The sequence below is a fragment of the Rhinoraja longicauda genome, chromosome 4 (genome assembly GCF_053455715.1).
Source record: "Rhinoraja longicauda isolate Sanriku21f chromosome 4, sRhiLon1.1, whole genome shotgun sequence".
Classification (NCBI taxonomy): domain Eukaryota; kingdom Metazoa; phylum Chordata; class Chondrichthyes; order Rajiformes; family Arhynchobatidae; genus Rhinoraja; species Rhinoraja longicauda.
Window position 1 is genome coordinate 67,108,785 of NC_135956.1, and position 23,404 is coordinate 67,132,188.

At 49.1% G+C, this 23,404-nt stretch overlaps 1 protein-coding gene across 8 annotated transcripts in view; it reads right to left on the reverse strand.

The window, feature by feature from the left end:
• Positions 1-9,835: 9,835 nt before the first annotated feature.
• Positions 9,836-23,404, reverse strand: part of LOC144592816 (anion exchange protein 2-like) — a 200,576-nt gene continuing 187,007 nt past the window's right edge. For all 8 annotated transcript variants that reach the window (XM_078397932.1, XM_078397935.1, XM_078397933.1 and 5 more), the window contains 7 exons: positions 20,100-20,318; positions 18,581-18,670; positions 17,810-17,976; positions 16,805-17,058; positions 16,140-16,309; positions 14,710-14,883; positions 9,836-13,669 (listed from right to left, as the gene is read on the reverse strand). In XM_078397932.1, the coding sequence (XP_078254058.1) occupies positions 13,589-13,669; positions 14,710-14,883; positions 16,140-16,309; positions 16,805-17,058; positions 17,810-17,976; positions 18,581-18,670; positions 20,100-20,318 (1,155 nt within the window). In that variant the 3' untranslated portion in view covers positions 9,836-13,588. The remainder of the gene's footprint in view (positions 13,670-14,709; positions 14,884-16,139; positions 16,310-16,804; positions 17,059-17,809; positions 17,977-18,580; positions 18,671-20,099; positions 20,319-23,404) is intronic.

Consider the following 23,404-nt stretch of genomic DNA (forward strand, 5'->3'; position numbering starts at 1 on the left):
AATGTTCCAGGTCTCAGCAGGGGGGGCTAATATTCTGGGTTTTAGAGCTCTACAGCATGGAAACAGACCCATCAGCCTACCTTGTCTATGTTAACCAAGTTGGATAAGGCCTGATAGCCTGCATTTGGCCCATATTATCTAAATTCTCCCTATCCCCATATATGTCCAAATGTCTTAATTCAGTTTAGGGATACAACACAGAAACAGGCCCTTCAGCCCACTGAGTATGCGCTGACCAGCAATCCCCTGTGCCCTAAAATTATTTTACACACAGGACAATCTACAATTTACCAAAGCCTCTTAATGTACAAACCTACATGGTCATGGGGACAAACAACAAACTCTGTACAAATGGCACCCCTAGTTAAGATCGAACCTGGGTCTCTGCCGCTGAGGTAGCAGCTCTACTGCTGCACCACCAGAGATGCTTCCTGTACCGCTGAGTTACTCCAGCTTTTTGTGTCTATTTTCCAACCTTCTGAAAGTTGTATTTGTGCCTGCTTCTATAGCTTCCTCTGGAAGCTCATTGAAGATATGCACTACCTTGGAGTAAGAGTGTGTGTTCACTTTATCCATGTCCCATCATGATTTTGTACGCCTTAATAAGGTCACCCCCTCAGCATTTTATGCTCAAGAAAAAAGTCCCAGCCTATCCAACCTCTCCCTGTAACTCAAGCCAAGTCCTGGTGAATCTCTTCTGCATCCTTTACAACTCAATGACATCTTTGATGTCGGTCTCAGTGCCCTGAGATTAATGGGGATAAATGGAATCTGTTGGCACAGATTGGCCAGACCTGAAGTATACACTGGTAATTGGGACCAGTTAGGACCATGGAGTCATGTGGCACAAAAACAGCTGCATTTGACGAGACCCTCTGAACAAAGGCTCTAACTGGGGTCTCACCAGCGTCAGTGCTGAATATCACAGTGTCAGTCAGGCCAGGGACACCACTCATGGGGCAGTGACGAGAGTTAGATTGTTTTCTTTCCAACACCAGAGGGTGAGGGGGGACCTGTTCAAAGTTTACAAAATTACATGGGGTATTAGGTCGGTTTCTCAGCAGTATTGTTCTCATGCAGTGTGGCTGGTGTGATCACGGCCTTTCCCCACACATTGCAGGTGAATGATGCTCCAACTACAGAACCTCCCACCATGCGGACTCTAAGCCACGTCCCAGCCTGGAGTGTCTGGTCCTCGATGTAAACGTGGATGATACAATCAGTAAGGGAACTGTTAGTCGTGTAATATCCATTAACTCGGGTCTCTTCTGCCCATCAGAACCTCCCGTGGCTCCATCATGATGTAGGAGGTAAACAGGATGGGGGTTGTTATGTTTCCACCACCAGCAGACCCCACAACAGGCTCCACATCACAGTAATGCAACAGCCAGGGCGAGGGGCCATGGTCCCAGGGGAGAGGTCACGGAGACATCCCTTGCATGGGGTGGTGCTGGTGGAGGTGTTGGGGGGGGGGTTGCAGGTGACAGGAGCTCCTCTGAAGACTGGCCGATTCCACAATGATAACGGCCAGAGTTGCGGGTCGATCTCACAACGCTCACGGCGAGTGGTCCCTGGAGACGGGGCATCTTTTCGAGCCGGTCTGAAAAAGCAGCATCTGAAGTGTCCTCATCATTACCGTTCTGAACAGAACAGAGTCAAAAACATTTCAACCCTTCCACTCTGTGAATACCCCACCCTTTCCCACCGCTTTAGAATCATATGGCATTGACCCAATCCATCCATGCCGAGCAAGATGCCCATCTATACTAGTCCCGTATCCCTCTAAAGGTTTCCTATTCATGAACTACGTCTTTTAAATGTTGTTATATAGTACCTCCTCTGGCAACTCATTTTATATACCCACCACCCTCTGTGGAAAATGTTGCCCCTCAGGTTCCTTTTAAATCTTTCCCCTCTCATCTTGAACTTAAGGCTCTCGATTCCTCTGCTCTCGGATAAAAGACCCTGTGCATTCGCCCTATCGATTCCCCTCTGATTTGAAACACCTCAATAAGATCACCACCCCTCATCATCCTGTGCTCCAAGGAATAAAGTCCTAGCCTGCTCAACCTCTCCCTGTAGCTCAGGCCCTTCCGGGCAACGCCCTTGTGAATCTTTTTTGTGCATGGGGTTTGCAGTGGGCTGCCTCCTTGACCCAGCGACACCAGGCACCCCTCAGCCATGTCAGACAGAACTGGTTTGATTGCCTTGATGAGGACGTGGAGTCACGGATCTACCCGAACCAGGTAAAGATACAAACTACAGTGAAACGGCTAAGATGCACCTCAGCTGGGTTTTGGCCGAGGAGAGTGACTGGTTTGTTTAATATGTTTAATGTTCCTTTGTTTAAGAAGTGCAATAGGGATAACCCGGCAAATTATAGATGTGTGAGCTTAACATCACTGGGAGCGTTATCATACGGCAAGATTCTTAGGGATAGGATTTACTCACATCTGAAAAAGCACAGACATACTCAGGACAGAAAAAGTGCTGGCGTAACAGCGGGTCTGGAGGGTGTGGGTTGGTGATGTTTCATGTTTGGACTCTTCTTCAGACCCGAAATATGACTCATCTTTGTTCTCCAGAGATACTGCCTCACCCGCTAAGTTACTCCAGCACTTTGCGTCTTTTTTTTTTAAGGACAGTCAGTCTGGCTTTTGTCTCACGTATTTTCCTTGAGGCAAGATAATGAATGCAAACACAAAGTGCTGGAGTAACTGAGCGGGTCAGGCAGCGTTCGTGGAGGACATGGATAGGTGATGTTTTGGTCGGGATCCTTCTTCAGTCTGTTGTTTTCCAGTTTACTGCTCCACTGTGAATTCTTCTCAAGGTATGACTAGTTTGAAGAAGTTCTCCTTTTCTCAGCTGACAAAGTCATGACCCAAACCCATCACCTATCCATGTCCTCTATAGATGCTGTCTGACCCACTGAGTTATTCCAGCACTGTGTTCGACACAAGATTCCAGAATCTGCAGTTCCTTGTGTTCATAAGTGTAAGGAGCAGAATTTGGCCATTCGGCCCATCGGTTCTACTCCACCATTCAATCATGGCTGATCTCTCCCTCTCAACCCCATCCTCCTGCCTTCTCCTCGCAACCTTGGACACCCTTATTAATCAAGAACCTGTCAATCTCTGCTCTACAAATACCCAATCACTTGGCCTCCACCACCGTCTGTGGCAATGAATTCCACAGATTCACCACCCTGTGTCACCATGACAATGAATACTTGTGTCTGCAAGTTCATTGCAGGGTCACCAGAGCTGAGAGCAGCAGCTAGTTGGTAGCAGAAGTTGATGAAACTCTGAAAGTACCTGAACTTGGCCATGGCCTGCCCGAAGAGGTCCTGTTCCTGCTCAATATACACAAGGTGTGAGAAGACACAAAGAGATCCAATGTTACAAATCAACGGGCCACAAATCAAAGCGTAGGGTCCTGACTCAAAGCTCCGTCTGGCCAATCGCACTGCAGATGCTGCCTGACCCGCTGAGTTCCTCCAGTACTCTGTTTCTAACAGATCTGAATGTGACATTTCTCCACAAATTGTGTCCAATCCCTTCCCAATGGTCACAAAACCATCAACCACTGTAGGTCAGGCCCTTGGGTCCTGGCAACATCCTCCTAAATCTCGGAGTTGTTCCCTCAGCGGCCCCCAGTGCTGATGGACGGTGCATGTACCAACCTCGCATGCCAGCTTCAGCCATTTCATGCGGTATTTCCCCCGTGAAGGGCCCGAAGGCCACTTTCTCCCAGTTGAAGTGAGACTCAGGAACGAGGCTCTTTATTCGGTCCAGCAGCCACAGGAGGTCATCTTTACTCCACACATCTGATACAGCCATGCAACCCATCGGTGTCACCCAGCTTTGTGTCATCTGCAAATTTGCTAATGTTACTTTTAATCCCTTCATTAGAGTCATTAATGTAAATTGTAAATAGCTACAGTCCCAGCACTGAGCCTTGCAGTACCCCACTAGTCACTGCCTGCCATTCTGAAAGGGACCCATTTATCCCTCCTCTGTTTATTGTCAGCCAACCAATTTTCTATCCATGTCGGTACCCTACCCCCAATACCATGTGCTCTAATTTTGCCCATTAATCTCCTATGTGGGACCTTATCGAAGGCTTTCTGAAAGTCCAAGTACACTACATCCACTGGCTCTCCCTTATCCATTTTCCTAGTTACATCCTCAAAAAATTCCAGAAGATTAGTCAAGCATGATTTCCCCTTCATAAATCTGTGCTGACTCAGAACGATCCTGTTACTGCTATCCAAATGTTCCGCAATTTCTTCTTTTATAATTGACTCTAGCATCTTCCCCACCACCGATGTCAGGCTAACTGGTCTATAATTTCCTGTTTTCTCCCTCCCTCCTTTCTTAAAAAGTGGGACAACATTAGCTACCTTCCAATCCACAGGAACTGATCCTGAATCTATAGAACAAAATGATCACCAATGCATCCACGATTTCTAGAGCCACTTCCTTAAGTACCCTGGAATGCAGACCATCAGGCCCCAGGGATTTATCAACCTTCAGTCCCATCAGTCTACCCAACACCATTTCCCACCTAATGTGAATTTCCTTCAATTCCTCCGTCACCCGAGGATCTCTGGCCACTAGAACATCTGGGAGATTGTTTGTGTCTTCCTTAAGGGAAGACAGGCGATTTTTTAGGCGACTGCCGGCAACTGTCGTAGAAGATCGACAACATTTTATTTTACCCTACGACAATGACCATGACAATGCCCTACGACAATGACCACGATAATGCCCTACGACAATGACCACGACAATGCCCTACGACAATGACCACGATAATGCCCTACGACAATGACCACGACAATGCCCTAAGACAATGACCACGACAATGCCCTACGACAATGACCATGACAATGCCCTACGACAATGACCACGACAATGCCCTACGACAATGACCACGACAATGACTACGACAATGCCCTACGACAATGCCCTACGACAATGCCCTACGACAATGACCACGACAATGCCCTGCGACAATGACCACGACAATGCCCTACGACAATGACCACGACAATGCCCTACGATAATGCCCTACGACAATGACCACGACAATGCCCTACGACAATGACCACGACAATGCCCTACGATAATGCCCTACGACAATGACCACGACAATGCCCTACGACAATGACCACGATAATGCCCAACGACAATGACCACGACAATGCCCAACGACAATGCCCTACGACAATGACCACGACAATGCCCTACGACAATGACCACGACAATGCCCTACGACAATGACCACGACAATGTCCTACGACAATGACCACGACAATGCCCTACGACAATGACCACGACAATGCCCTACGACAATGACTACGACAATGCCCTAGGACAATGCCCTACGACAATGACCACGACAATGACCTACGACAATGACCACGACAATGCCGAGTCAGGTCGATACAAGTAACCTGGCTAAGAGATTACACCGTCTTCGGAAACATCACAAAATTCCCACGCTTACCTGACCGTCAAACTGTCGCCTCCAATCTACCTGTCAAATGTCCTGACAGTAAATAAATTGGTTAAACAAAACTATCTTCTGGTATCTTCAAATGCCTTTTCTTAATTTAATATTACGTGCTTCTAAATGCATCTGTGACAAACTCGCAAACCTGGGGACAGCATGCGACAGCGACCGCAATAAGCTACGACACCTGGCGACAAGCCAGCTGTCGCCGAGAAATCTCTATCTGGAAAAAATTTCCGTGACCCGCTGAGAGCCGCTAGGATTCATTGAAGACTCCTCACGATCATGCCCGCGACACCCCGGCAAACGTTCGGCCACAGCCTAATCACCGGCAGTCGCCTTAAAATCGCCTAAGTGGGACAGGCTCTTTAGTGAAGACAGATCCAAAGTACCTGTTCAACTCATCTGCCATTTCCCCTTGTTCCCCATCATAAATTCACCTGCTTCTGTCTTCAAGGGACCCACATTTGTCTTAACTATTTTTTTCCTCCTCACGTACCTAAAGAAGCTTTTACTATCCTGGGCGGCACGGTAGCGCAGCGGTAGAGTTGCTGCTTTACAGTTGCTGCTTTACAGCGAATGCAGCGCCGGAGACTCAGGTTCGATCCTGACTACGGGTGCTGCACTGTAAGGAATTTGTACGTTCTCCCCGTGACCTACGTGGGTTTTCTCCGAGATCTTCGGTTTCCTCCCACACTCCAAAGACGTACAGGTATGTAGGTTAATTGGCTGGGTAAATGTAAAAAAAAATAAAAATTGTCCCTAGTGGGTGTAGGATGGTGTTAATGTACGGGGATCGCTGGGCGGCACGGACTTGGTGGGCCGAAAAGGCCTGTTTCCGGCTGTATATATATGATATGATGATGATATATGATATCCTCCTTTATATTCTTGGCTGGCTTACCTTCGTACCTCATCTTTTTTCCCCGTATTGCCTTTTTAGTTATCTTTTGATGCTTTTTAAAAGTGTCCCAATCCTCTGGCTTCCCGCTCATCTTTGCTATGTTATACTTCTCTTTTATTTTTATACTGTCCTTGACTTCCCTTGTCAGCCACGGTCGCCTCTTACTCCCCTTAGAATCTTTCTTCCTCTTTGGAATGAACTGATCCTGCACCTCTGTATTATTCCCAGAAATACCTGCCACCGTCTTCCCTGCTAGGGTCTCTTTCCAGTCAACTCTGGCCAGCTCCTCCCTCATGCCTGCATAGTCCCCTTTGTTCAACTGTAGTGCTGACACTTCCGATTTTCCCTTCTCTCTCAAATTGTAGATTGAAACATCATATTATGATCACTACCTCCTAATCGAAGGTTTTTATTCACAAAATGCTGGAGTAACTCAGCAGGTCAGGCAGCATCTCGGGAGAGAAGGAATGGGTGACGTTTCGGGTCGAGACCCTTCTTCAGACTGATGTCAAGGGGGCGGGACATAGGAAGGATATAGGTGGAGACAGGAAGATAGAGGGAGATCTGGGAAGGAGGAGGTTTCACAAAATGCTGGAGTAACTTTAACTTTTGTATTCACCTCACCTCTCACACTGGTCACTATTGGCCCTGACCTTAGTCTCTTATCCCTTTTTGAACTTTCCTTCCCATTAATTCAGGAATCTTTTGCAACTTTTCCTGTATTCACTTCCCCTTTAACTCCATCTTTATATTCCCAATTTGTCAACCCCTCCCCCCCCCCCTCTACTTAGTTGAAACCCACACGTGTAGCACTAGCAAACCTGCCTGCCAGAATGTTGGTCCCCCTCCAGTTAAGGTATAACCAGTCCCTTTTGTACAGGTCACCCCTACCCCAGAAGAGATCTATAAATCTAAATCCCTGCTCCCTGCACCAGCCCCTCAGCCATACATTCATATCCCTTGTCTCCCTGTTCCTGCTCTCACCAGCACGAGGTACGGGAAGCAATCCCGAGATAACCACCCTGGAAGTCCTGCTTTTCAGTCTTCTTCCTAACTCTTTAAACTCACGCTGCAGAACCTCCTTCCCCTTTCTCCCAACGTCGTTTGTGCCCTCGTGCACAACTACTTCTGGCTGTTCACCTTCCCTCTCGAGGATGTTCTTTAGCTTTGGACCCTCCTTCAGGGCTCATTTCATTGTTCTACTTTGAGTCATATGATAATAAAACATTCTTTACTTGTCTTAACTCTCTTGATGTGAAACATCACCTATCCATGTTCTCCAGAGATGCTACCTAACCGGCTGAGTTACTCCAGCACTTTGTGTCTTCTTTTGTAAACCAGCATCTGCTGTTCCTTCTAAAAAAACTGCAGATACTGGAAATGTTGTTCAGTTTAGAGATACAGCACAGAAACAGGTCCTTTGTTCTGTGTCCATGCAGCCATCCGATCACTCATTCACATTATAAACTATCCCAATTTCTCATTCTCTCTCTACACTCCGTGACTGGCACCCCAGCGCGCAGCACCCACGCCACGTGACCCGCACCCCAGGGTGCAGCACCCACTCCACGTGACCCGCACCCCAGGGTGCAGCACCCACACCACGTGGCACTCCCCCCCCCCTACGAGGGGTCAGACCAACTCTTTCTCCACTACATCGACAATGGTCGGCACAGTGGTGGAGGGTCAGAGACCCGGGTTCAATCCCGACCACGGGTGTTGTCTGTACGGAGTTTGTACCTTGTATGGGTTTTCACCGAGATCTTCGGTTTCCTCCCACACTCCAAAGACGTATAGGTTTGTAGGTTAATTGGCTGGGCAAAAATGTAAAAATTATCCCTAGTGGGTGTAGGATAATGTTAATGAGCGGGGATCGCTGGGTGGCGCGGACCCGGTGGGCCGAAGGGCCTGTTTCTGCGCTGTATCTCAAAATCTAAAAAAAATTCTAAAAATCTACTCTTCTACCGCTGCGCCACCTTGCTGCCCAGTCTTTTTCTTTGATATTGGAGATTATAAACAACTTAATTAACATCATATTTCCATTTCAGTCGATCATGGCTTAAATTGCAATGATATTCCTCTCCTATTTGCCCTGCATGTCCCTCTGTTCTCCCCACATTCCCATCAATTTTCATTCTCCCATTAAATTATTCCTATCACCTATAATCTACATTGCAGCGCTCTATTTTAAGAATAGGCAACGCAGTGGTGTTGAACATCTGCCTCACAGTCCCAGAGACCTAGGATAGAACTTACTAACTGTTGGTGATGTCTGTGTGGAGTTTGCACGTTCTTCCTGTTGCCACGTGGGTTTTCTCTGGGTGCTCCGGTTTCCTCCCACATCCTAAACTACGATCTACCTCATTGGAAACTCTTCATATCATATCATATCATATATATACAGCGCGGAAACAGGCCTTTTTCGGCCCACCAAGTCCGCGCCGCCCAGCGATCCCCGTACATTAACACTATCCTACACGCACTAGGGACAATTTTTACATTTACCCAGCCAATTAACCTACATACCTGTACGTCTTGGATTATCTTTGATCGGACCTTACTGGCTTTATCTTGCACTAAACGATATTCACGTTATTCCCTTTATCATGTATCTGTACACTGTGAATGGCTCGATTGCAATCATGTATTGTTTTTCTGCCGTCCGGTTAGCACACAACGAAAGCTTTTCACCGTGCCTCGGTACCTGTGACAATGAACTAAACTGCCCCAATGATTTCATCCTATCTGTGTGGCCCAGCAGATTGTAGGTGATGGGAAATCCAGCCATGGTCATGCTCCAAGTGAGAGAACCTTCTGTTCCTCTTCCTTACTGTACCAATGTTGGCACAGATGTTACTACATCAACGGACAGTGTCACACTAGCACAGTTAATGGCTGGCTCAGTGGCACAGCTGGTAGAGACCCAGGTTCCATCCTGTCCTCAGGTGCTGTCTGTGTGGAGTTTGGATGTTGTCCCTGCGACTGCGTGGGTTTTCTCTGGGTGCGCCGTTTTCCTCTCATCTCAAAGTGCGGGTTTGTAGGTTAATTGGCCTTCTGTAAATTGCCCCTAGTGTGTAGGGAGTGGATGAGAAAGGGAGATGACATAGAACTAGTGTGAACAGGTGATTGATGATCGTTGTGGACTCAGTGGGCTGAGGGGCCTGCTGCCATGCTGTGTCTTTCAAATCAATTATTAGTCTGAAAGAGGGTCCCGACCTGAAACGCTGTTTGTCCAATCCCTCCATCGATCCTGCCTGACCCGCTCAGCTCCTCCAACACTTTGTGTTTGATTTCACAATAACTCAGTTAGGGAATCCACCTCAGAGAAATAATGATTTACAGATGATTTATTAATCATACTCAGTGTCGAATTTCTCTACAGAGCATGGATAACAAAATCTTGAAGTAGTCAGGGTCTGATGTGATGGAGACAGTCTGACCCAGGAGGATCTCGGATCGGGCAAGGGTCAAGTGCCTGTCCTTCCACGTGGTTTAAGTGTGGTCATCTCCAGTCTCAGGATGTCTCCAGCCAGGGGGCTGGGTCGGAGTGAACTCTGTTTCCTGCTGTCACTGAGGCAACAGTTCTGTGCATCACACCGTCCACCCGTGAATGAATGACACTTTATGAATGAATACTTTATGAAAGAATACTTTATAGTCACATGTATCTAGCTTTGTTTTGCATTCAAACTAGGCAGTACACAAGTGTCGCCAACAGTTACAAAAGTACCAAACATCCCTATCGACTGCCTGCTGTCGCCGCAAGTAGCAGCAGGCCCCTCCACCCTCCATTGTTCGCGCCCCAGCCAGGTGCCCTCTTTGCTCTTGGAGTAATTCTGGTCGACGCCATGACTCGGGGCAATCCGGAGCAGTGGTCGAGCCGGTCCATGGTGGGCGAGTCCACCTCTGACGTATGACCCTGGTGGGCAAGTCGGGCCTGCTTACCGGGAGAGTGTATTGTCTATTTGTCTATATTACCTATTGTCCGTTTACTGATGTTACCGAGAACCCAGTATTGCTCACACTCAGCGGCCCTTCATCCATCTCTGATGTACACTGGCCAGACTGGAGATCAGATTTACTGTACTTAAACCAGTACTGTGTTTCCTCAGTCCAGCCCCTCCCACAGTGTGGGCCGAATGTCACTAACAACATTATAATATCGCTGCAGCAAAAACTCTTCACACCAAGCGGCAGTGGGCACGAGATAGTCACCACGGCTTACGGACAAACTTGCATTTCACTCGGCACCTTTAAGGCAGAGAAATGTCCTAAAGCACCACACAGAAGTGTCGAAATCTAAAGCAGGCGCATGATGGGAGGGAAACTTCAGGAAGTGTGGCCGGGAGAGAGGTGTGAGGAGATGTACAGGGAGCAGCATTGCCAGTGATGGAGACTGGTGAGCGGGCGGAGAGGATGAGACCAGTTCAGATCAGGATGGAGAAGAGGCTTGAGTGAGGCACAAACATTATACAACGACAGACCCATCCCCAATACCATACCCCAGCGTTATAGTACCATATACCCATCCACACCAACACTGTACCCCAGTGTTATAATACCACATACCCATCCACACCGACACTGTACCCCAATGTTATAATGCCACAGACCCGTCCCCACTGATACTGTACCCCAGTGTTATAATGCCACAGACCCATCCCCACCAATACTATACCCGTGTAACACAGCGACAGAGCCACTGTTCTGAACACATCGATTTCACGAATGAAATACTTGTTGCTTCTTCTAGAAAATGATTTTTATACCGATCATTCAAGGTGAACACCTACAGTACAAATATACAGGATAACAAAAAGATCACTTGGATTTTAACTAGAAATCTAAAGTCAGTGACATTGACTTGTATAAATAGAAAATTTAATAATCTGATGAAGTCACGGAACAGTGTGGGGAGCCAGGGTGGAGGGGAGTGGGGTGGGGAGTGTGGAGGGGGCAGGGTGGAGGGGAGTGGGGGAGGGGAGTGTGGAGGGGGCAGGGTGGAGGGGAGTGGGGGAGGGGAGTGTGGAGGGGAGTGGGGGAGGGGAGTGTGGGAGGGGAGTGGGGTGGGGGAGGGGAGTGTGGAGGGGGCCGGGTGGAGGGGAGTGTGGAGGGGAGTGGGGGAGGGGAGTGGGGTGGGGGAGGGGAGTGTGGAGGGGGCAGGGTGGAGGGGAGTGGGGGAGGGGAGTGTGGAGGGGAGTGGGGGAGGGGAGGGGAGTGGGGGAGGGGAGTGTGGAGGGGGCAGGGATGAGGTTTGGGCGAGTGCTTGCCCATGTTTCACCAGTCACTGGAACCCCCAGCTTGGGAGGGATTGGCAGCGGAACACGTTGTTCTCTGGGACAAATCTGTGTAGGTGAGAGGTCTGCCCATGAATCAGTTGAGTCAGAAGGCTGGAACTCTACTCACACCTACCGGTGGACTTTTTAACACAGCTAGCTGATGTCTGGACACGTTTGATTCTGGATTTGGATTTACCTTCTTGCTTCCTCTGGACTGGTTGCTCCCAGCCGGAGGTGAGTCTGACCATGAGGAGGCACCCTGCTGGGGCAGTTTCTCTCCCCCCTCCCACCCCGCCCTGAAATGGGTAACTCAGCCCACCCCTAATGCACAAGCCTCACAAATCAGACCCATCTTTGGCACGTTTTGACCCGTTTTTCGCTGACCAAAGACTTCCTCTTCGCCCCCATTACTGTCCTGGGAGTACGATGCACAGTGGTGACCTGAAACATTCTGTCCATTCCCTCCACGGATGCCAACTGACCTGCTGTGTTCCTCCAGCACTTTGTGTTTTGCTTAAGATTCTAGCGTCTGCAGTTCCTCGCGTCTCTGCTGGAAATACATGGACTGGGGAGGTAGGAGGCAGTCACGCCTGTAGATCAAACACAGTCCATGCCCACCCGTCCAGGAGGCGTGGCACTGTCCCCACAGAGATCTCAAGGCAAGCAGCAGCTCTGCTCCCGAGAGACGAGAGGGGGACTATTTCCCCCAGAGGAGGCCACATCCCGCGCCGGGGAGATTCCCAGTGGTGAACCGGCACAGAACGGCCCCAGTGTGGGGACACAGAGGGACAATGTGCATGTCAACGCCAGCCCAGGCACTGAGCCAGCAGCGGACCCTGGGGCGGGGATAGAGTTAGATCTTGGCAACCTGACAATGGAGGCACCTCAATGGTGGCATGTGGAGGTTAGAAGGGCATGTGAGAGGGCGTGCGGTGGGGATGGGCAGTGAAGGAAGTGATGTGGATTTAGAGGAGGGTAATAGTGGAGGGGGTGGAGTGGGGGGTGCTGGGGGAAGGAGTGGGGGAGTGGTGAGGTGAGATGGCGAGGGGTAGGTGAGAGGGCAGAGTAGGGCAGGGGGTGACAGGTGGATGGGAGGGAGGAATGGGGGTGATGGGTGGGAGAGGGCAGGAGTTGGTGAGGAAGGGGTTGGGAAGTGGGGGCCGTTGATGAGTAGGGACTGTGTCAGGGAGTGTGTGGGACTTCCCTGGGCCCAGCTTGGTCTGCGAGACCCCATGCCCCACATCTCCCCCCTCCCACAATGAAGCTGGTTGGGCAGCTGTAGGCTCTGGGTCTCAGTGACCCCTCCCCGGGTTCCTGGGTATGAGCATGGCTCCAATTTTCGCCGCGGTGAGCGGGGGAGGATTCCAGGGTCTGTGAGCCATGGTCCCACCTGCACAGTCCCCACCCCACCGGGACCCTCAACACCCATGGGGAGGGGGAGGGGGTGGATGGGCCGAGCTGGAGCTCAGACCAATCATGGCACACTGGCATGGCACTGAACAAGGTGGGCATGGTGGCAGATGTTGGACAGACAGGTGTTGACACTGCAGAGGTTGATACTGGTAGGTGGTGATACTGAAAGATGTTTACACTGGCACATGTTGATGTTGACGGGACTGCTGTTGATGGAAAATATGTTGATGAGAAATGCTGACTGGACAGATGTTGACTGGACAGATGTTGACTGGACAGATGTTGACTGGACAGATGTTGACTGGACACATGTTGACTGGACAGATGTTGACTGGACAGATATTAATGAGTGTCTGTTGGCCGGTCAGATGCTGACGGGTCAGATGCTGACTGGACAGATTTTTGCGGGACAGATGTGGGCTGGCTCCTCCATTCCTGCTCGGCTTCAGTGTGGATCAGAGTTGGTTTGGTGGCTTCACACGGGCATCGAGAGCTCGTCATATTCATCCAGCCCCTCCTTCTCATCGAACGTGGGCTGTGCGTCATCAGCATCCAGCTGTGGGGGGAAAAGGTGGTAAGTCGAGCGAGGTGGCACGGGGGGGTCACAGGGGGTGGGGGTCACACACGTCCCTCCCTCTGTAACCCCACCTCTGCTTCCATCCGCCACACAGAGTCACACGACACACAAACGGGCCCTTCAGCCTAACTCATCCATGCCAGCCAGAGGCTCCTGCTCTTGACTGATGACACTGTCAACTGTCTCTGTAAACCATACTCACATCTCTGCTGCTCTCACTTCCAACCACAGACGATCATTGGGTCACCTGTGCTAATCTGAGCAGCATCTATTGTCCACCCCCACCCCTCCAACCTTAGTTTGGAGATACAGCACGGAAACAGGCCCTGCAGAAGGGTGGGCAATAAATGCTGCTTTCTCCCCTCTCCCACCGAGTCCACACCAATCATCGATCACCCGTTCAAACCCGTTCAATGTTATCCCACTTTCTCATCCACTCCCTACACTCTCGGGGCAATTTACAGAGGCCAATTAACCTACAAACCCACACATCCTTGGGGATGTGGGAGGAAACCCACGCTATCACAGGGAGAACGTGCACACTCCACACAGACAGCACCCGAGGTCAGGATTGAACCCGGATCTCCAGCGCAGTGAGGCTGCAACTGTACCAGAGTGAGAAGCTCATGGCACTCTTGTTGGATACGGCTGGCATCACCACATTTTGGGTCGAGACCCTTCAAATAGCATCTGCAGTTTCATGTGTCTCCAACATCCTAGTGATACTCTTTTGCAAAATTTTGGACATAACTATAATTAACTTAATGAATTCAGCCTGAGAGCTGTCCCGAACCGAAATGTCACCTATCCATGTCCTCCAGGGATGCTGCCTGACCCGCTGAGTTACTCCAGCACTGTGTGTTCTACACAAGGTGCCAGCCTAGCAGTTCCTTGTGTCTACATCCTGGTGAATCTCTTCTGCACCCCTTCCAACTTAATGACACCCTTCGTTCATCGGCTGAGCGACCAGAACTGCACCTTTACCTAACCCCGTCCCAGTCTACCCCGGGAACACTTACACATTTCAGCTCTCGATCCGTGAAGATCCTGGTGAGTGCGAACATCTTCACGGGAACGGTGAGGATGAGCACGAAGGGAAAAGCGAGTGAGGCCACAGTGGACATGACGGCCCAGAGAATGGCCAGGCAGAAGACCTGGATGATGGTGTACAAGTGCATGCGCAGCGTCTTCACCTGGAATGGAACACAGAGCATAGAACAGTACAGCCCAGGAACAGGCCCTTCAGCCCACAATGTCCGTGCCAAACGTGATGCTAAGACCAACTCTTATCTACCTGCTCATAACCCATATCTCTCCATTCCCTACATATCTAAAAGTCTCTTAAATGTGACCAATGTATCTCCTTCAACCACCGCCCCCAGCAGAATGTTCCAGGCACTCACCACTCTGTGAAAAAAAAACTTGCCCAACACAACTCCTTTAAACTTTCCCACTCTCACCTTAAAGCTATGCCCTCTCGTATTTGATTCTTCTATCATGGGTTAAATGTTCAATCTGTCTACCCTTTCTATGCCTCTCAAAATTTTATACACCTCCATCAGGTTTCCCTGAAACCTCTGGCGTTCCAAGTCTGAATCACTTCTGATACAAAAAAATAATCCACGTCTGTCCAACGTCACCCTGTCGCCAATACCTCCAAATCTAGGCAACGTTCCGGTAAACCTCCTCTGCACCCTTTCTAAAGCTTCCACATCCTTCCTGCAATGGGGCGACCGGAATTGCATATTCCAAATGTGGCCAAACAATGTCCTATAAAGCTGCATCATAACTTCCTGACACTTGTACTGAATGACCAATGAAGGTAAGCATACCGTATGCCTTCTTTACCACTTTATCTACTTGTGTTGCCACTTTCAGGAAGTTAATCCCTAAGATCCCTCAGTACGTCAATGCTGTTAAGGATTATGCCAATAGTTGTCCATTTCCCCTGTACATTCGATGTACCAAGGTGCAATGCCTTACGCTTGGTTGGACTCGAGATTGGATCCTCCATATCTCAGCCCATTTCCGTAGATGACCTGCACCCCGCTGTATACTCTGACAGCCTTCCTCACAGTCCATGACTCATTGGTCAGTTGGCGACCGGCCAGGCCGTGAGATCCTGGCGCTCATCATAAGGTCATAGGAGCAGAATTAGGCCACTCAGCCCATCCAGTCTACTCTGCTATTCGATCATGGCTGATCTATCTTTCCCTCTCAACCCCATTCTCCTGCCTTCTCCCCATAACCTTTGACACCCTTAGTCAAGAATCTGTCAATCTCTGCTTTAAAAATACCCATTGCCTTGGCCTCCACAGCCATCTGTGGCAATGAATTCCACAGATTCACCAACCTCTGTCTAAAGAAATTCCTCCTCCTCTCGCCTCTAAAGGCATGTCCCTTTATTCTGAGGATGCCCACTCGGTGCCCACTGTGCGCAGGGACTCACCTTGCGCACGTACACGTGGTCGGGGTGGTGCTTGGACGGCATCAGCAGCAGCTGGATCCGCTCGTACAGCTCGATGCCGTTCAGCGACGTCACGCCCATGTACAGGAAGATCCCAAAGAGCACGGCCAGCGGGATCTTACGCAGGAGGTCCCCGATCACGATGGATAGGCCTGCGGGCAGATGAGGCACGGAGTTCACACACGGGCAGGGAACGGGCTCGGCAACTGAGAACTGTACGCTGGCGCAGCGGGAGAGTTGCTGCCTCACAGCGCCAGAGACCCAGGCTGGATCCTGACTACGGGTGTTGTCTGTACAGAGTTTGTACGTACAGAATTCGTATGACTTTTCTCCGGAAAGCTCTCGTTTCCTCCCACACTCCAAAGATACTGTATACAGGTTTGTAGGGTAATTGGCTTCTGTAAAGATTGTAAATTGTCTCTAGTATGTGTAGGAAAGTGTTAATGTACGGGGGGATCACTGGTCGGCACGGGCTCTCTGGGCCAAAGGACCTGCTTCTGAGTTGTATCTCTAAACTAAACTAAGGAGGTGGTTGAGATGGAGGTGCATTGGTACCAGTACGGGAGGTGGAATGGTGACGGGAAGGGAACTGCATTGGTGCCGCTGCAGAGCGACTGCACGAGTGGGGCAAGTGGGCTGCCACTTACCCACCAGGACGGCAACCACCAGCCCTGTCACCCGCTGCTCCTTGACCTCCGCGATCTTGGGCTTGTCTCCGGGGGCCACGGACTTGCTCATGACGGTGAGCGCGTTGACGTGGGTGACGGTGCGGACGGTGGCGGCAGCGAGCCAGGGCAGCCCGAACAAGGCCGCCACCCCTCCCGAGCCCACGATGATCAGCAGGTCCAGGTGGAAGCCCGAGCCCTTGGTCAACATCCGCTCCTTCTTGCTGATGATCAGTCTGTGGGGCACCAAGTCTGGGTTAGGCAATGGGACAGGAGTCCACCAGGGTACCAACCAAACCGACTTTCCCCACTGACCCTCCCCTCCGATCCTTCTCCTCCCCACCAACCCTCCCCTCTGACTGTTCCCTCCCCACCTCTCCCTGCCCACTGACCCCACCGCTTCCCATTCACCTTTCCCTACCGATCCTTCCCACCCACCCACCGATCCTGTCCACCGACCCCACCCACCCGACCAACAACCCTCCACTCTGACTGTCCCCTCTCTCCGCTCTGCCAACCCTTTCCCACTAACTCTCCAGTCCGACCAACCCTTCCAATGTGGGCCATTTCATCTGTCACTGTAACACTACATTCTGCACTCTGGTATTTTTCTTTCACTACCTGTTGCACTTGTGTATGGCCTGATCATACTCATGGAGAGTATGATTTGATTGGATCGCACGTAAACAAATCTTTTCACTGTATCACGGTACAGCAATAAACTGATAGCAAATGGCCAAAGAGACCACTGACCACTCTGTTGACCTTTGGGCCTTAGGGGCGTGCGACGGTCAAAGCTCCAGCACAGGGCCACACAACACGTTTCCCACGCACCCTCTCCACACGTAGATGGAGAGAGGGAGAGAGGGATCTCCATCTGCTCTCTGGAGCAGCCCTGATGGATGGGCCTGTCGACACACCCTTCCACTGACTGGTCCAGACAACCTATCCTGTGTCAGCACCAACTCCTGGTCACAGAGTACTCACGTTGTGATCATGGTCTCCATAAAGATGAGGATGAAGACAAGAATGGCTGGAATGACGCTGGCAAACATCATCCAGATGGGAAAATCACCGTCCTTCCCGAGAGGATTAATAAACCAGCCGCGCTTATCCGGCGAGGTAACGGACAGACCGTTGGGAACGCTCAGTTTCTGCAGGAAAGACACAAAGACCACAAGGAGTTAAATGGCCACACCGCAGTCAAAAGCAATCGATCGATGACAACCAACTCTTCCTTCATCCCAAGACAAACATCTCAGACATGGCCCGATTCAGAGTAAACGCCCCTCTACACAATCCCATCTAGCACAACATCCCAACGAGCAATAGAGGCTCACGGCACGGACACTGGCCCTTAGGCCCAACTCGTACGTAACAACCAAGATGCCCCATCTAAGTTAGTCACATTTACTTGCACTTGATCCATATCCCTCCCAATCTTTCTATCCATGTAGTTGTCCAAAAGTCCCTTTAAATGTTGTTATTGTACCTGCCTCAACTACCTCCTCTGGCAAATCGTCCCATATACCCACCACCCTCTGAGTGCACATGCTGCTCAGTAGGTTCCTATTACACAAGGATTGGGGCATGTCAGGCCAAAGGGTTCGCTTCTTCAATGTTTGAGTCGATGACATTATATTACATCACCCATACTCTTACATCCCGTGAAAGACATTTTGTCTCATAGTTACAGTGAAGAGTTGGGGAAAAGGGGGGGGGGGGGTGAGAGGGTAATGCACAGAGTTAGTCTCCCACCTGGGTGTAGGTCTCCTGGATGAAATAATCCATCAGCACCATGATGAGGATCGCTATGGGAACACCAAAATCCCCAATCACTCGTCGGACCTGCAACACAATTGATCACGTTTTGAAAATTCTGTCAGACATTACATAACACCAAGCGATCGATGTGCTGAACACTTGCGCTCGATCTGTTCAAGCCTGCTGGATCTCCTGGTTGCCAACCATTTTAACTTATTTTCCCATTCCCACAACGAACTTTCTGGCCTGGGTCTCCTCCGTTACCAGCGTGAAGCCACACACAAACTGGAGGAACAGCACCTCATATTCCACTTGGGTAGCTTACAACCCAACCGCATGAACAGTAAATTCTCCAATTTCAAGTAATACTCCCCTAACTCCACCTCTTTTTCACCTGCCCCGACATCTCATCTCTCCCACCATTTCCAACCACCCAGTCACCTTGCTCCTTTCCCTTGCTCTGTACCCTCATGTCCCAACTCCACTCTACGGGTGTCAGAGGTTATAGTGAAAAGGCATGAGAATGGGGTTTGGAGGGAGAGATAGATCAGCCATGATTTAATGGCAGAGTAGACGATGGGCCGAATGGCCTAATTCTGCTCCTATCACTTATGACCTTATGAACTCTGTCCCATTCCCTTTTATCCCCTCTTCCCTTCCCCCGTCCCATTCCACCCATATCCCTCCCTCCAGCTTTACATTTCACTCCTTATCTGACACTCATTTGTCTCCTTTTCACCTTCAGCCCTTTGTCACTTACTCCATCCATCTGCCAATCACCACCCTCACCTGTATCCACCAATCATTTACCCGGCTTTCTCCTGCTCCCACCTCTCTTTTCCAGTTTTCTCCCCCTACTCCATCAGTCTGAAGAAAGGTCCCGACCCAAAATGTCGTCCACAGTTGCTGCCTGACCTCCTGAGTTCCACCGGCACTTTGTGTTTTGCTCAAGATTCCAGCATCTACAGTCTCCTGTCTCCAGATAACATTATTCTGGTTTCAGCTCCTGTGAAGCTGTTGATCTTCAGAAGCCATGACCACCGACTGTGACACTAGGGGCAGTTAGGAGGCACTTTGCCAGGTGCGTTCTTCCAATCTAGGGCTCATCAGGAGATACGGTAGGTTTAAGGAGAGGGGAGAAAGAATAAATAGGAACCTGAGGGCAACTTTTTTATACATAGGGTGGTGGGTATATGCCAGAGGAGGTAGTTGAGGCAGGTACTATCACAACATTTAAAAAACATTTGGACATGTCCATGGATAGGATAGGTTTACAGGGATATGGGCAGGTGGGACTAGTGTAGATGGGGCATGCTGGTTGACATGGGCAAGATGGGCTGAAGGACCTGTTTCCACCCTGTATGACTCTCTGACAAGGTACTGCAGATGTTGGTTTACAAATAAAAGGAACAAAGTGCTGGAGTAACTCGGCGGGTCAGGAGCAGGGATGGAACGACTGTGAGAGGGAACGGACAGGAAGAGTGACTCTTGGGACCTCAGTGGCGACACTTACTCTCCCGGGGAAGAAGCGACTGTTCTTGAACTTGCGCAGGAAGAAGGCGATGAAGAAGGTGCCAGCCATGAGGACCAGCGACAGCAGCGAGGTGTTGGGCTCTCCCGTCCGCTTCACAACCCCTCTCGTATCGTTGCCAGGGTTTGGCGGGATGAAGGAGAGGATGGTTTCATTCAGGGTGCTGTTGGAGCAGCCACGGAGAGGATGATCCTTGAAAATCTGTAACAACACGAGACAGAGGTTTCCCCAGAGTCATAAAGTGACTCACATCAACATCATCCTGCACTGAATGCTGCCTGGATTGGAGGGTATTAACTACAGGAGAGGTTGGATAAATTTGGATTATTTCCTCTGAAACCTCATGGTTGAGAGGAGACCTGGTAAAACATCGGACAGTTCAGCACAAGAACAGGTCCGTCGGCCCGCATTTATATAACATATAACAACTACAGCATGGAAACAGGCCTGTCCGGCCCTACCAGTCCACGCCGACCATTCTCCCTGACCTAGTCTCATCTACCTGCACTCAGACCATAACCCTCTAATCCCCTCTTATCCATATACCTATCCAATTTACTCTTAAATAATAAAATCGAGCCGGCCTCCACCACTTCCACCGGAAGCCCATTCCATACAGCCACAACCCTCTGAGTAAAGAAGTTCCCCCTCATGTTACCCCTAAACCTTTGTCCCTCAATTCTGAAGCTATGTCCCCTTGTTGGAATCTTCCCCACTCTCAAAGGGAAAAGCCTACCCACGTCAACTCTGTCCGTCCCTCTCAAAATTTTAAAAACCTCTATCAAATCCCCCCTCAACCTTCTACGCTCCAAAGAATAAAGACCCAACCTGTTCAACCTCTCTCTGTAGCCTAAGTGCTGAAACCCAGGCAACATTCTAATAAATCTCCTCTGTACCCTCTCCATTTTGTCGACATCCTTCCTATAATTTGGCGACCAGAACTGCACACCATACTCCAGATTCGGCCTCACCAATGCCCTGTACAATTTCAACATTACATCCCAACTTCTATACTCGATGCTCTGATTTATAAAGGCAAGCATACCAAACGCCTTCTTCACCACCCTATCCACATGAGATTCCACCTTCAGGGAACAATGCACAGTTATTCCCAGATCCCTCTGTTCCACTGCATTCCTCAATTCCCTACCATTTACCCTGTACGTCCTATTTTGATTTGTCCTACCAAAATGCAGCACCTCACACTTATCAGCATTAAACTCCATCTGCCATCTTTCAGCCCACCCTTCCAAAAGGCCCAAGTCTCTCTGTAGACTTTGAAAATCTACCTCACTATCAACTACTCCACCTATCTTAGTATCATCTGCATATTTACTAATCCAATTTGCCACACCATCATCCAGATCATTAATGTAAATGACAAACAACAGTGGACCCAACACAGATCCTTGGGGCACTCCACTAGACACTGGCCTCCAACCTGACATACAATTGTCAACCGTTACCCTCTGGTATCTCCCATTCAGCCATTGTTGAATCCATCTTGCAACCTCACTATTAATACCCAACGATTTAACCTTCTTAATCAACCTTCCATGTGGAACCTTGTCAAATGCCTTACTGAAGTCCATATAGACAACATCCACAGCCTTGCCCTTATCAATTTCCCTGGTAACCTCTTCAAAAAATTCAAGAAGATTAGTCAAACATGACCTTCCAGGCACAAATCCATGTTGACTGTTTCTAATCAGGCCTTGATTATCCAAATAATTATATATATTGTCCCTAAGTATCTTTTCCATTAATTTTCCCACCACAGACGTCAAACTAATAGGTCTATAATTGCTAGGTTTACTTTTAGAACCTTTTTTAAACAAAGGCACAACATGCGCAATGCGCCAATCTTCCGGCACCATCCCTGTTTCTAATGACGTTTGAAATATTTCCGTCATAGCCCCTGCTATTTCTGCACTAACTTCCCTCAATGTCCTAGGGAATATCCTATCAGGACCTGGAGACTTATCCACTTTTATATTCTTCAAAAGTGTCCGTACCTCCTCTTCTTTAATCCTCCTAATTTCCATCACTACTCTACTTGTTTCGCTTACCTCACATAATTCAATATCCTTCTCCTCGGTAAATACCGAAGAAAAGAAATTGTTTAATATCTCCCCCATTTCTTCCGGCTCAGCACATAGCTGTCCACTCTGACTCTCTAATGGACCAATTTTATCCCTCACTATCCTTTTGCTATTGACATATCTGTAGAACCCCTTGGGGTTTACTTTTACATTACTTGCCAAAGCAGCCTCATATCTTTTTTTCGCTTTTCTAATTTCCTTTTTAAGATTCCTTTTACATTCTTTATATTCCTCAAGAACCTCATTTACTCCCTGCCGCTTATATTTATTGTATATCTCCCTCTTTTTCCGAACCAAGTGTCCAATCTCCCTGGAAAACCACGGCTCTTTCAAATTATTATTCTTTCCTTTCCACCGAACAGGGACATAAAGACTCTGTACTCTCAAAATTTCACCTTTAAATATCCTCCATTTCTCTATTATATCCTTTTCATAAAACAACAATTTCCATTTCACTCCTTTTAAATCCTTTCTCATCTCCTCAAAATTAGCCTTTCTCCAATCCAAAATCTCAACCCTTGGTCCAGATTTGACCTTCTCCATAATGATATTGAAACTAATGGCATTATGATCACTAGACCCAAAGTGCTCCTCAACACATACCTCCGTCACCTGACCCATCTCATTTCCTAACAGGAGGTCCAACACTGCCCCTTCTCTGGTAGGCACCTCAACGTATTGCTGCAAAAAACTATCCTGCACACATTTTACAAACTCCAAACCATCCAGCCCTTTAACAGAATGTGATTCCCAGTCTATATACGGAAAATTGAAATCACCCACAATCACCACTCTGTGCTTACTACTAATATCTGCTATCTCCTTATATATTTGCTCTTCCAATTCTCGTTCCCTATTTGGCGGTCTATAATACACCCCTATAAGTGTTGCTAAACCTTTCTCATTTCTGAGTTCCACCCAAACAGCCTCCTTAATCGAGCCTTCTAGTCTGTCCTGCCAAAGCACTGCTGTGATATCCTCCCTGACAAGCAATGCAACACCCCCACCTCTTGCCCCTCCGATTCTATCACATCTGAAACAATGAAATCCTGGAATATTTAATTGCCAATCGCAACCCTCCTGCAACCATGTTTCACTGATCGCCACATCATCATACTTCCAGATGTCAATCCAGGCTCTAAGCTCATCCACCTTTCTTACAATGCTCCTAGCATTAAAATATAC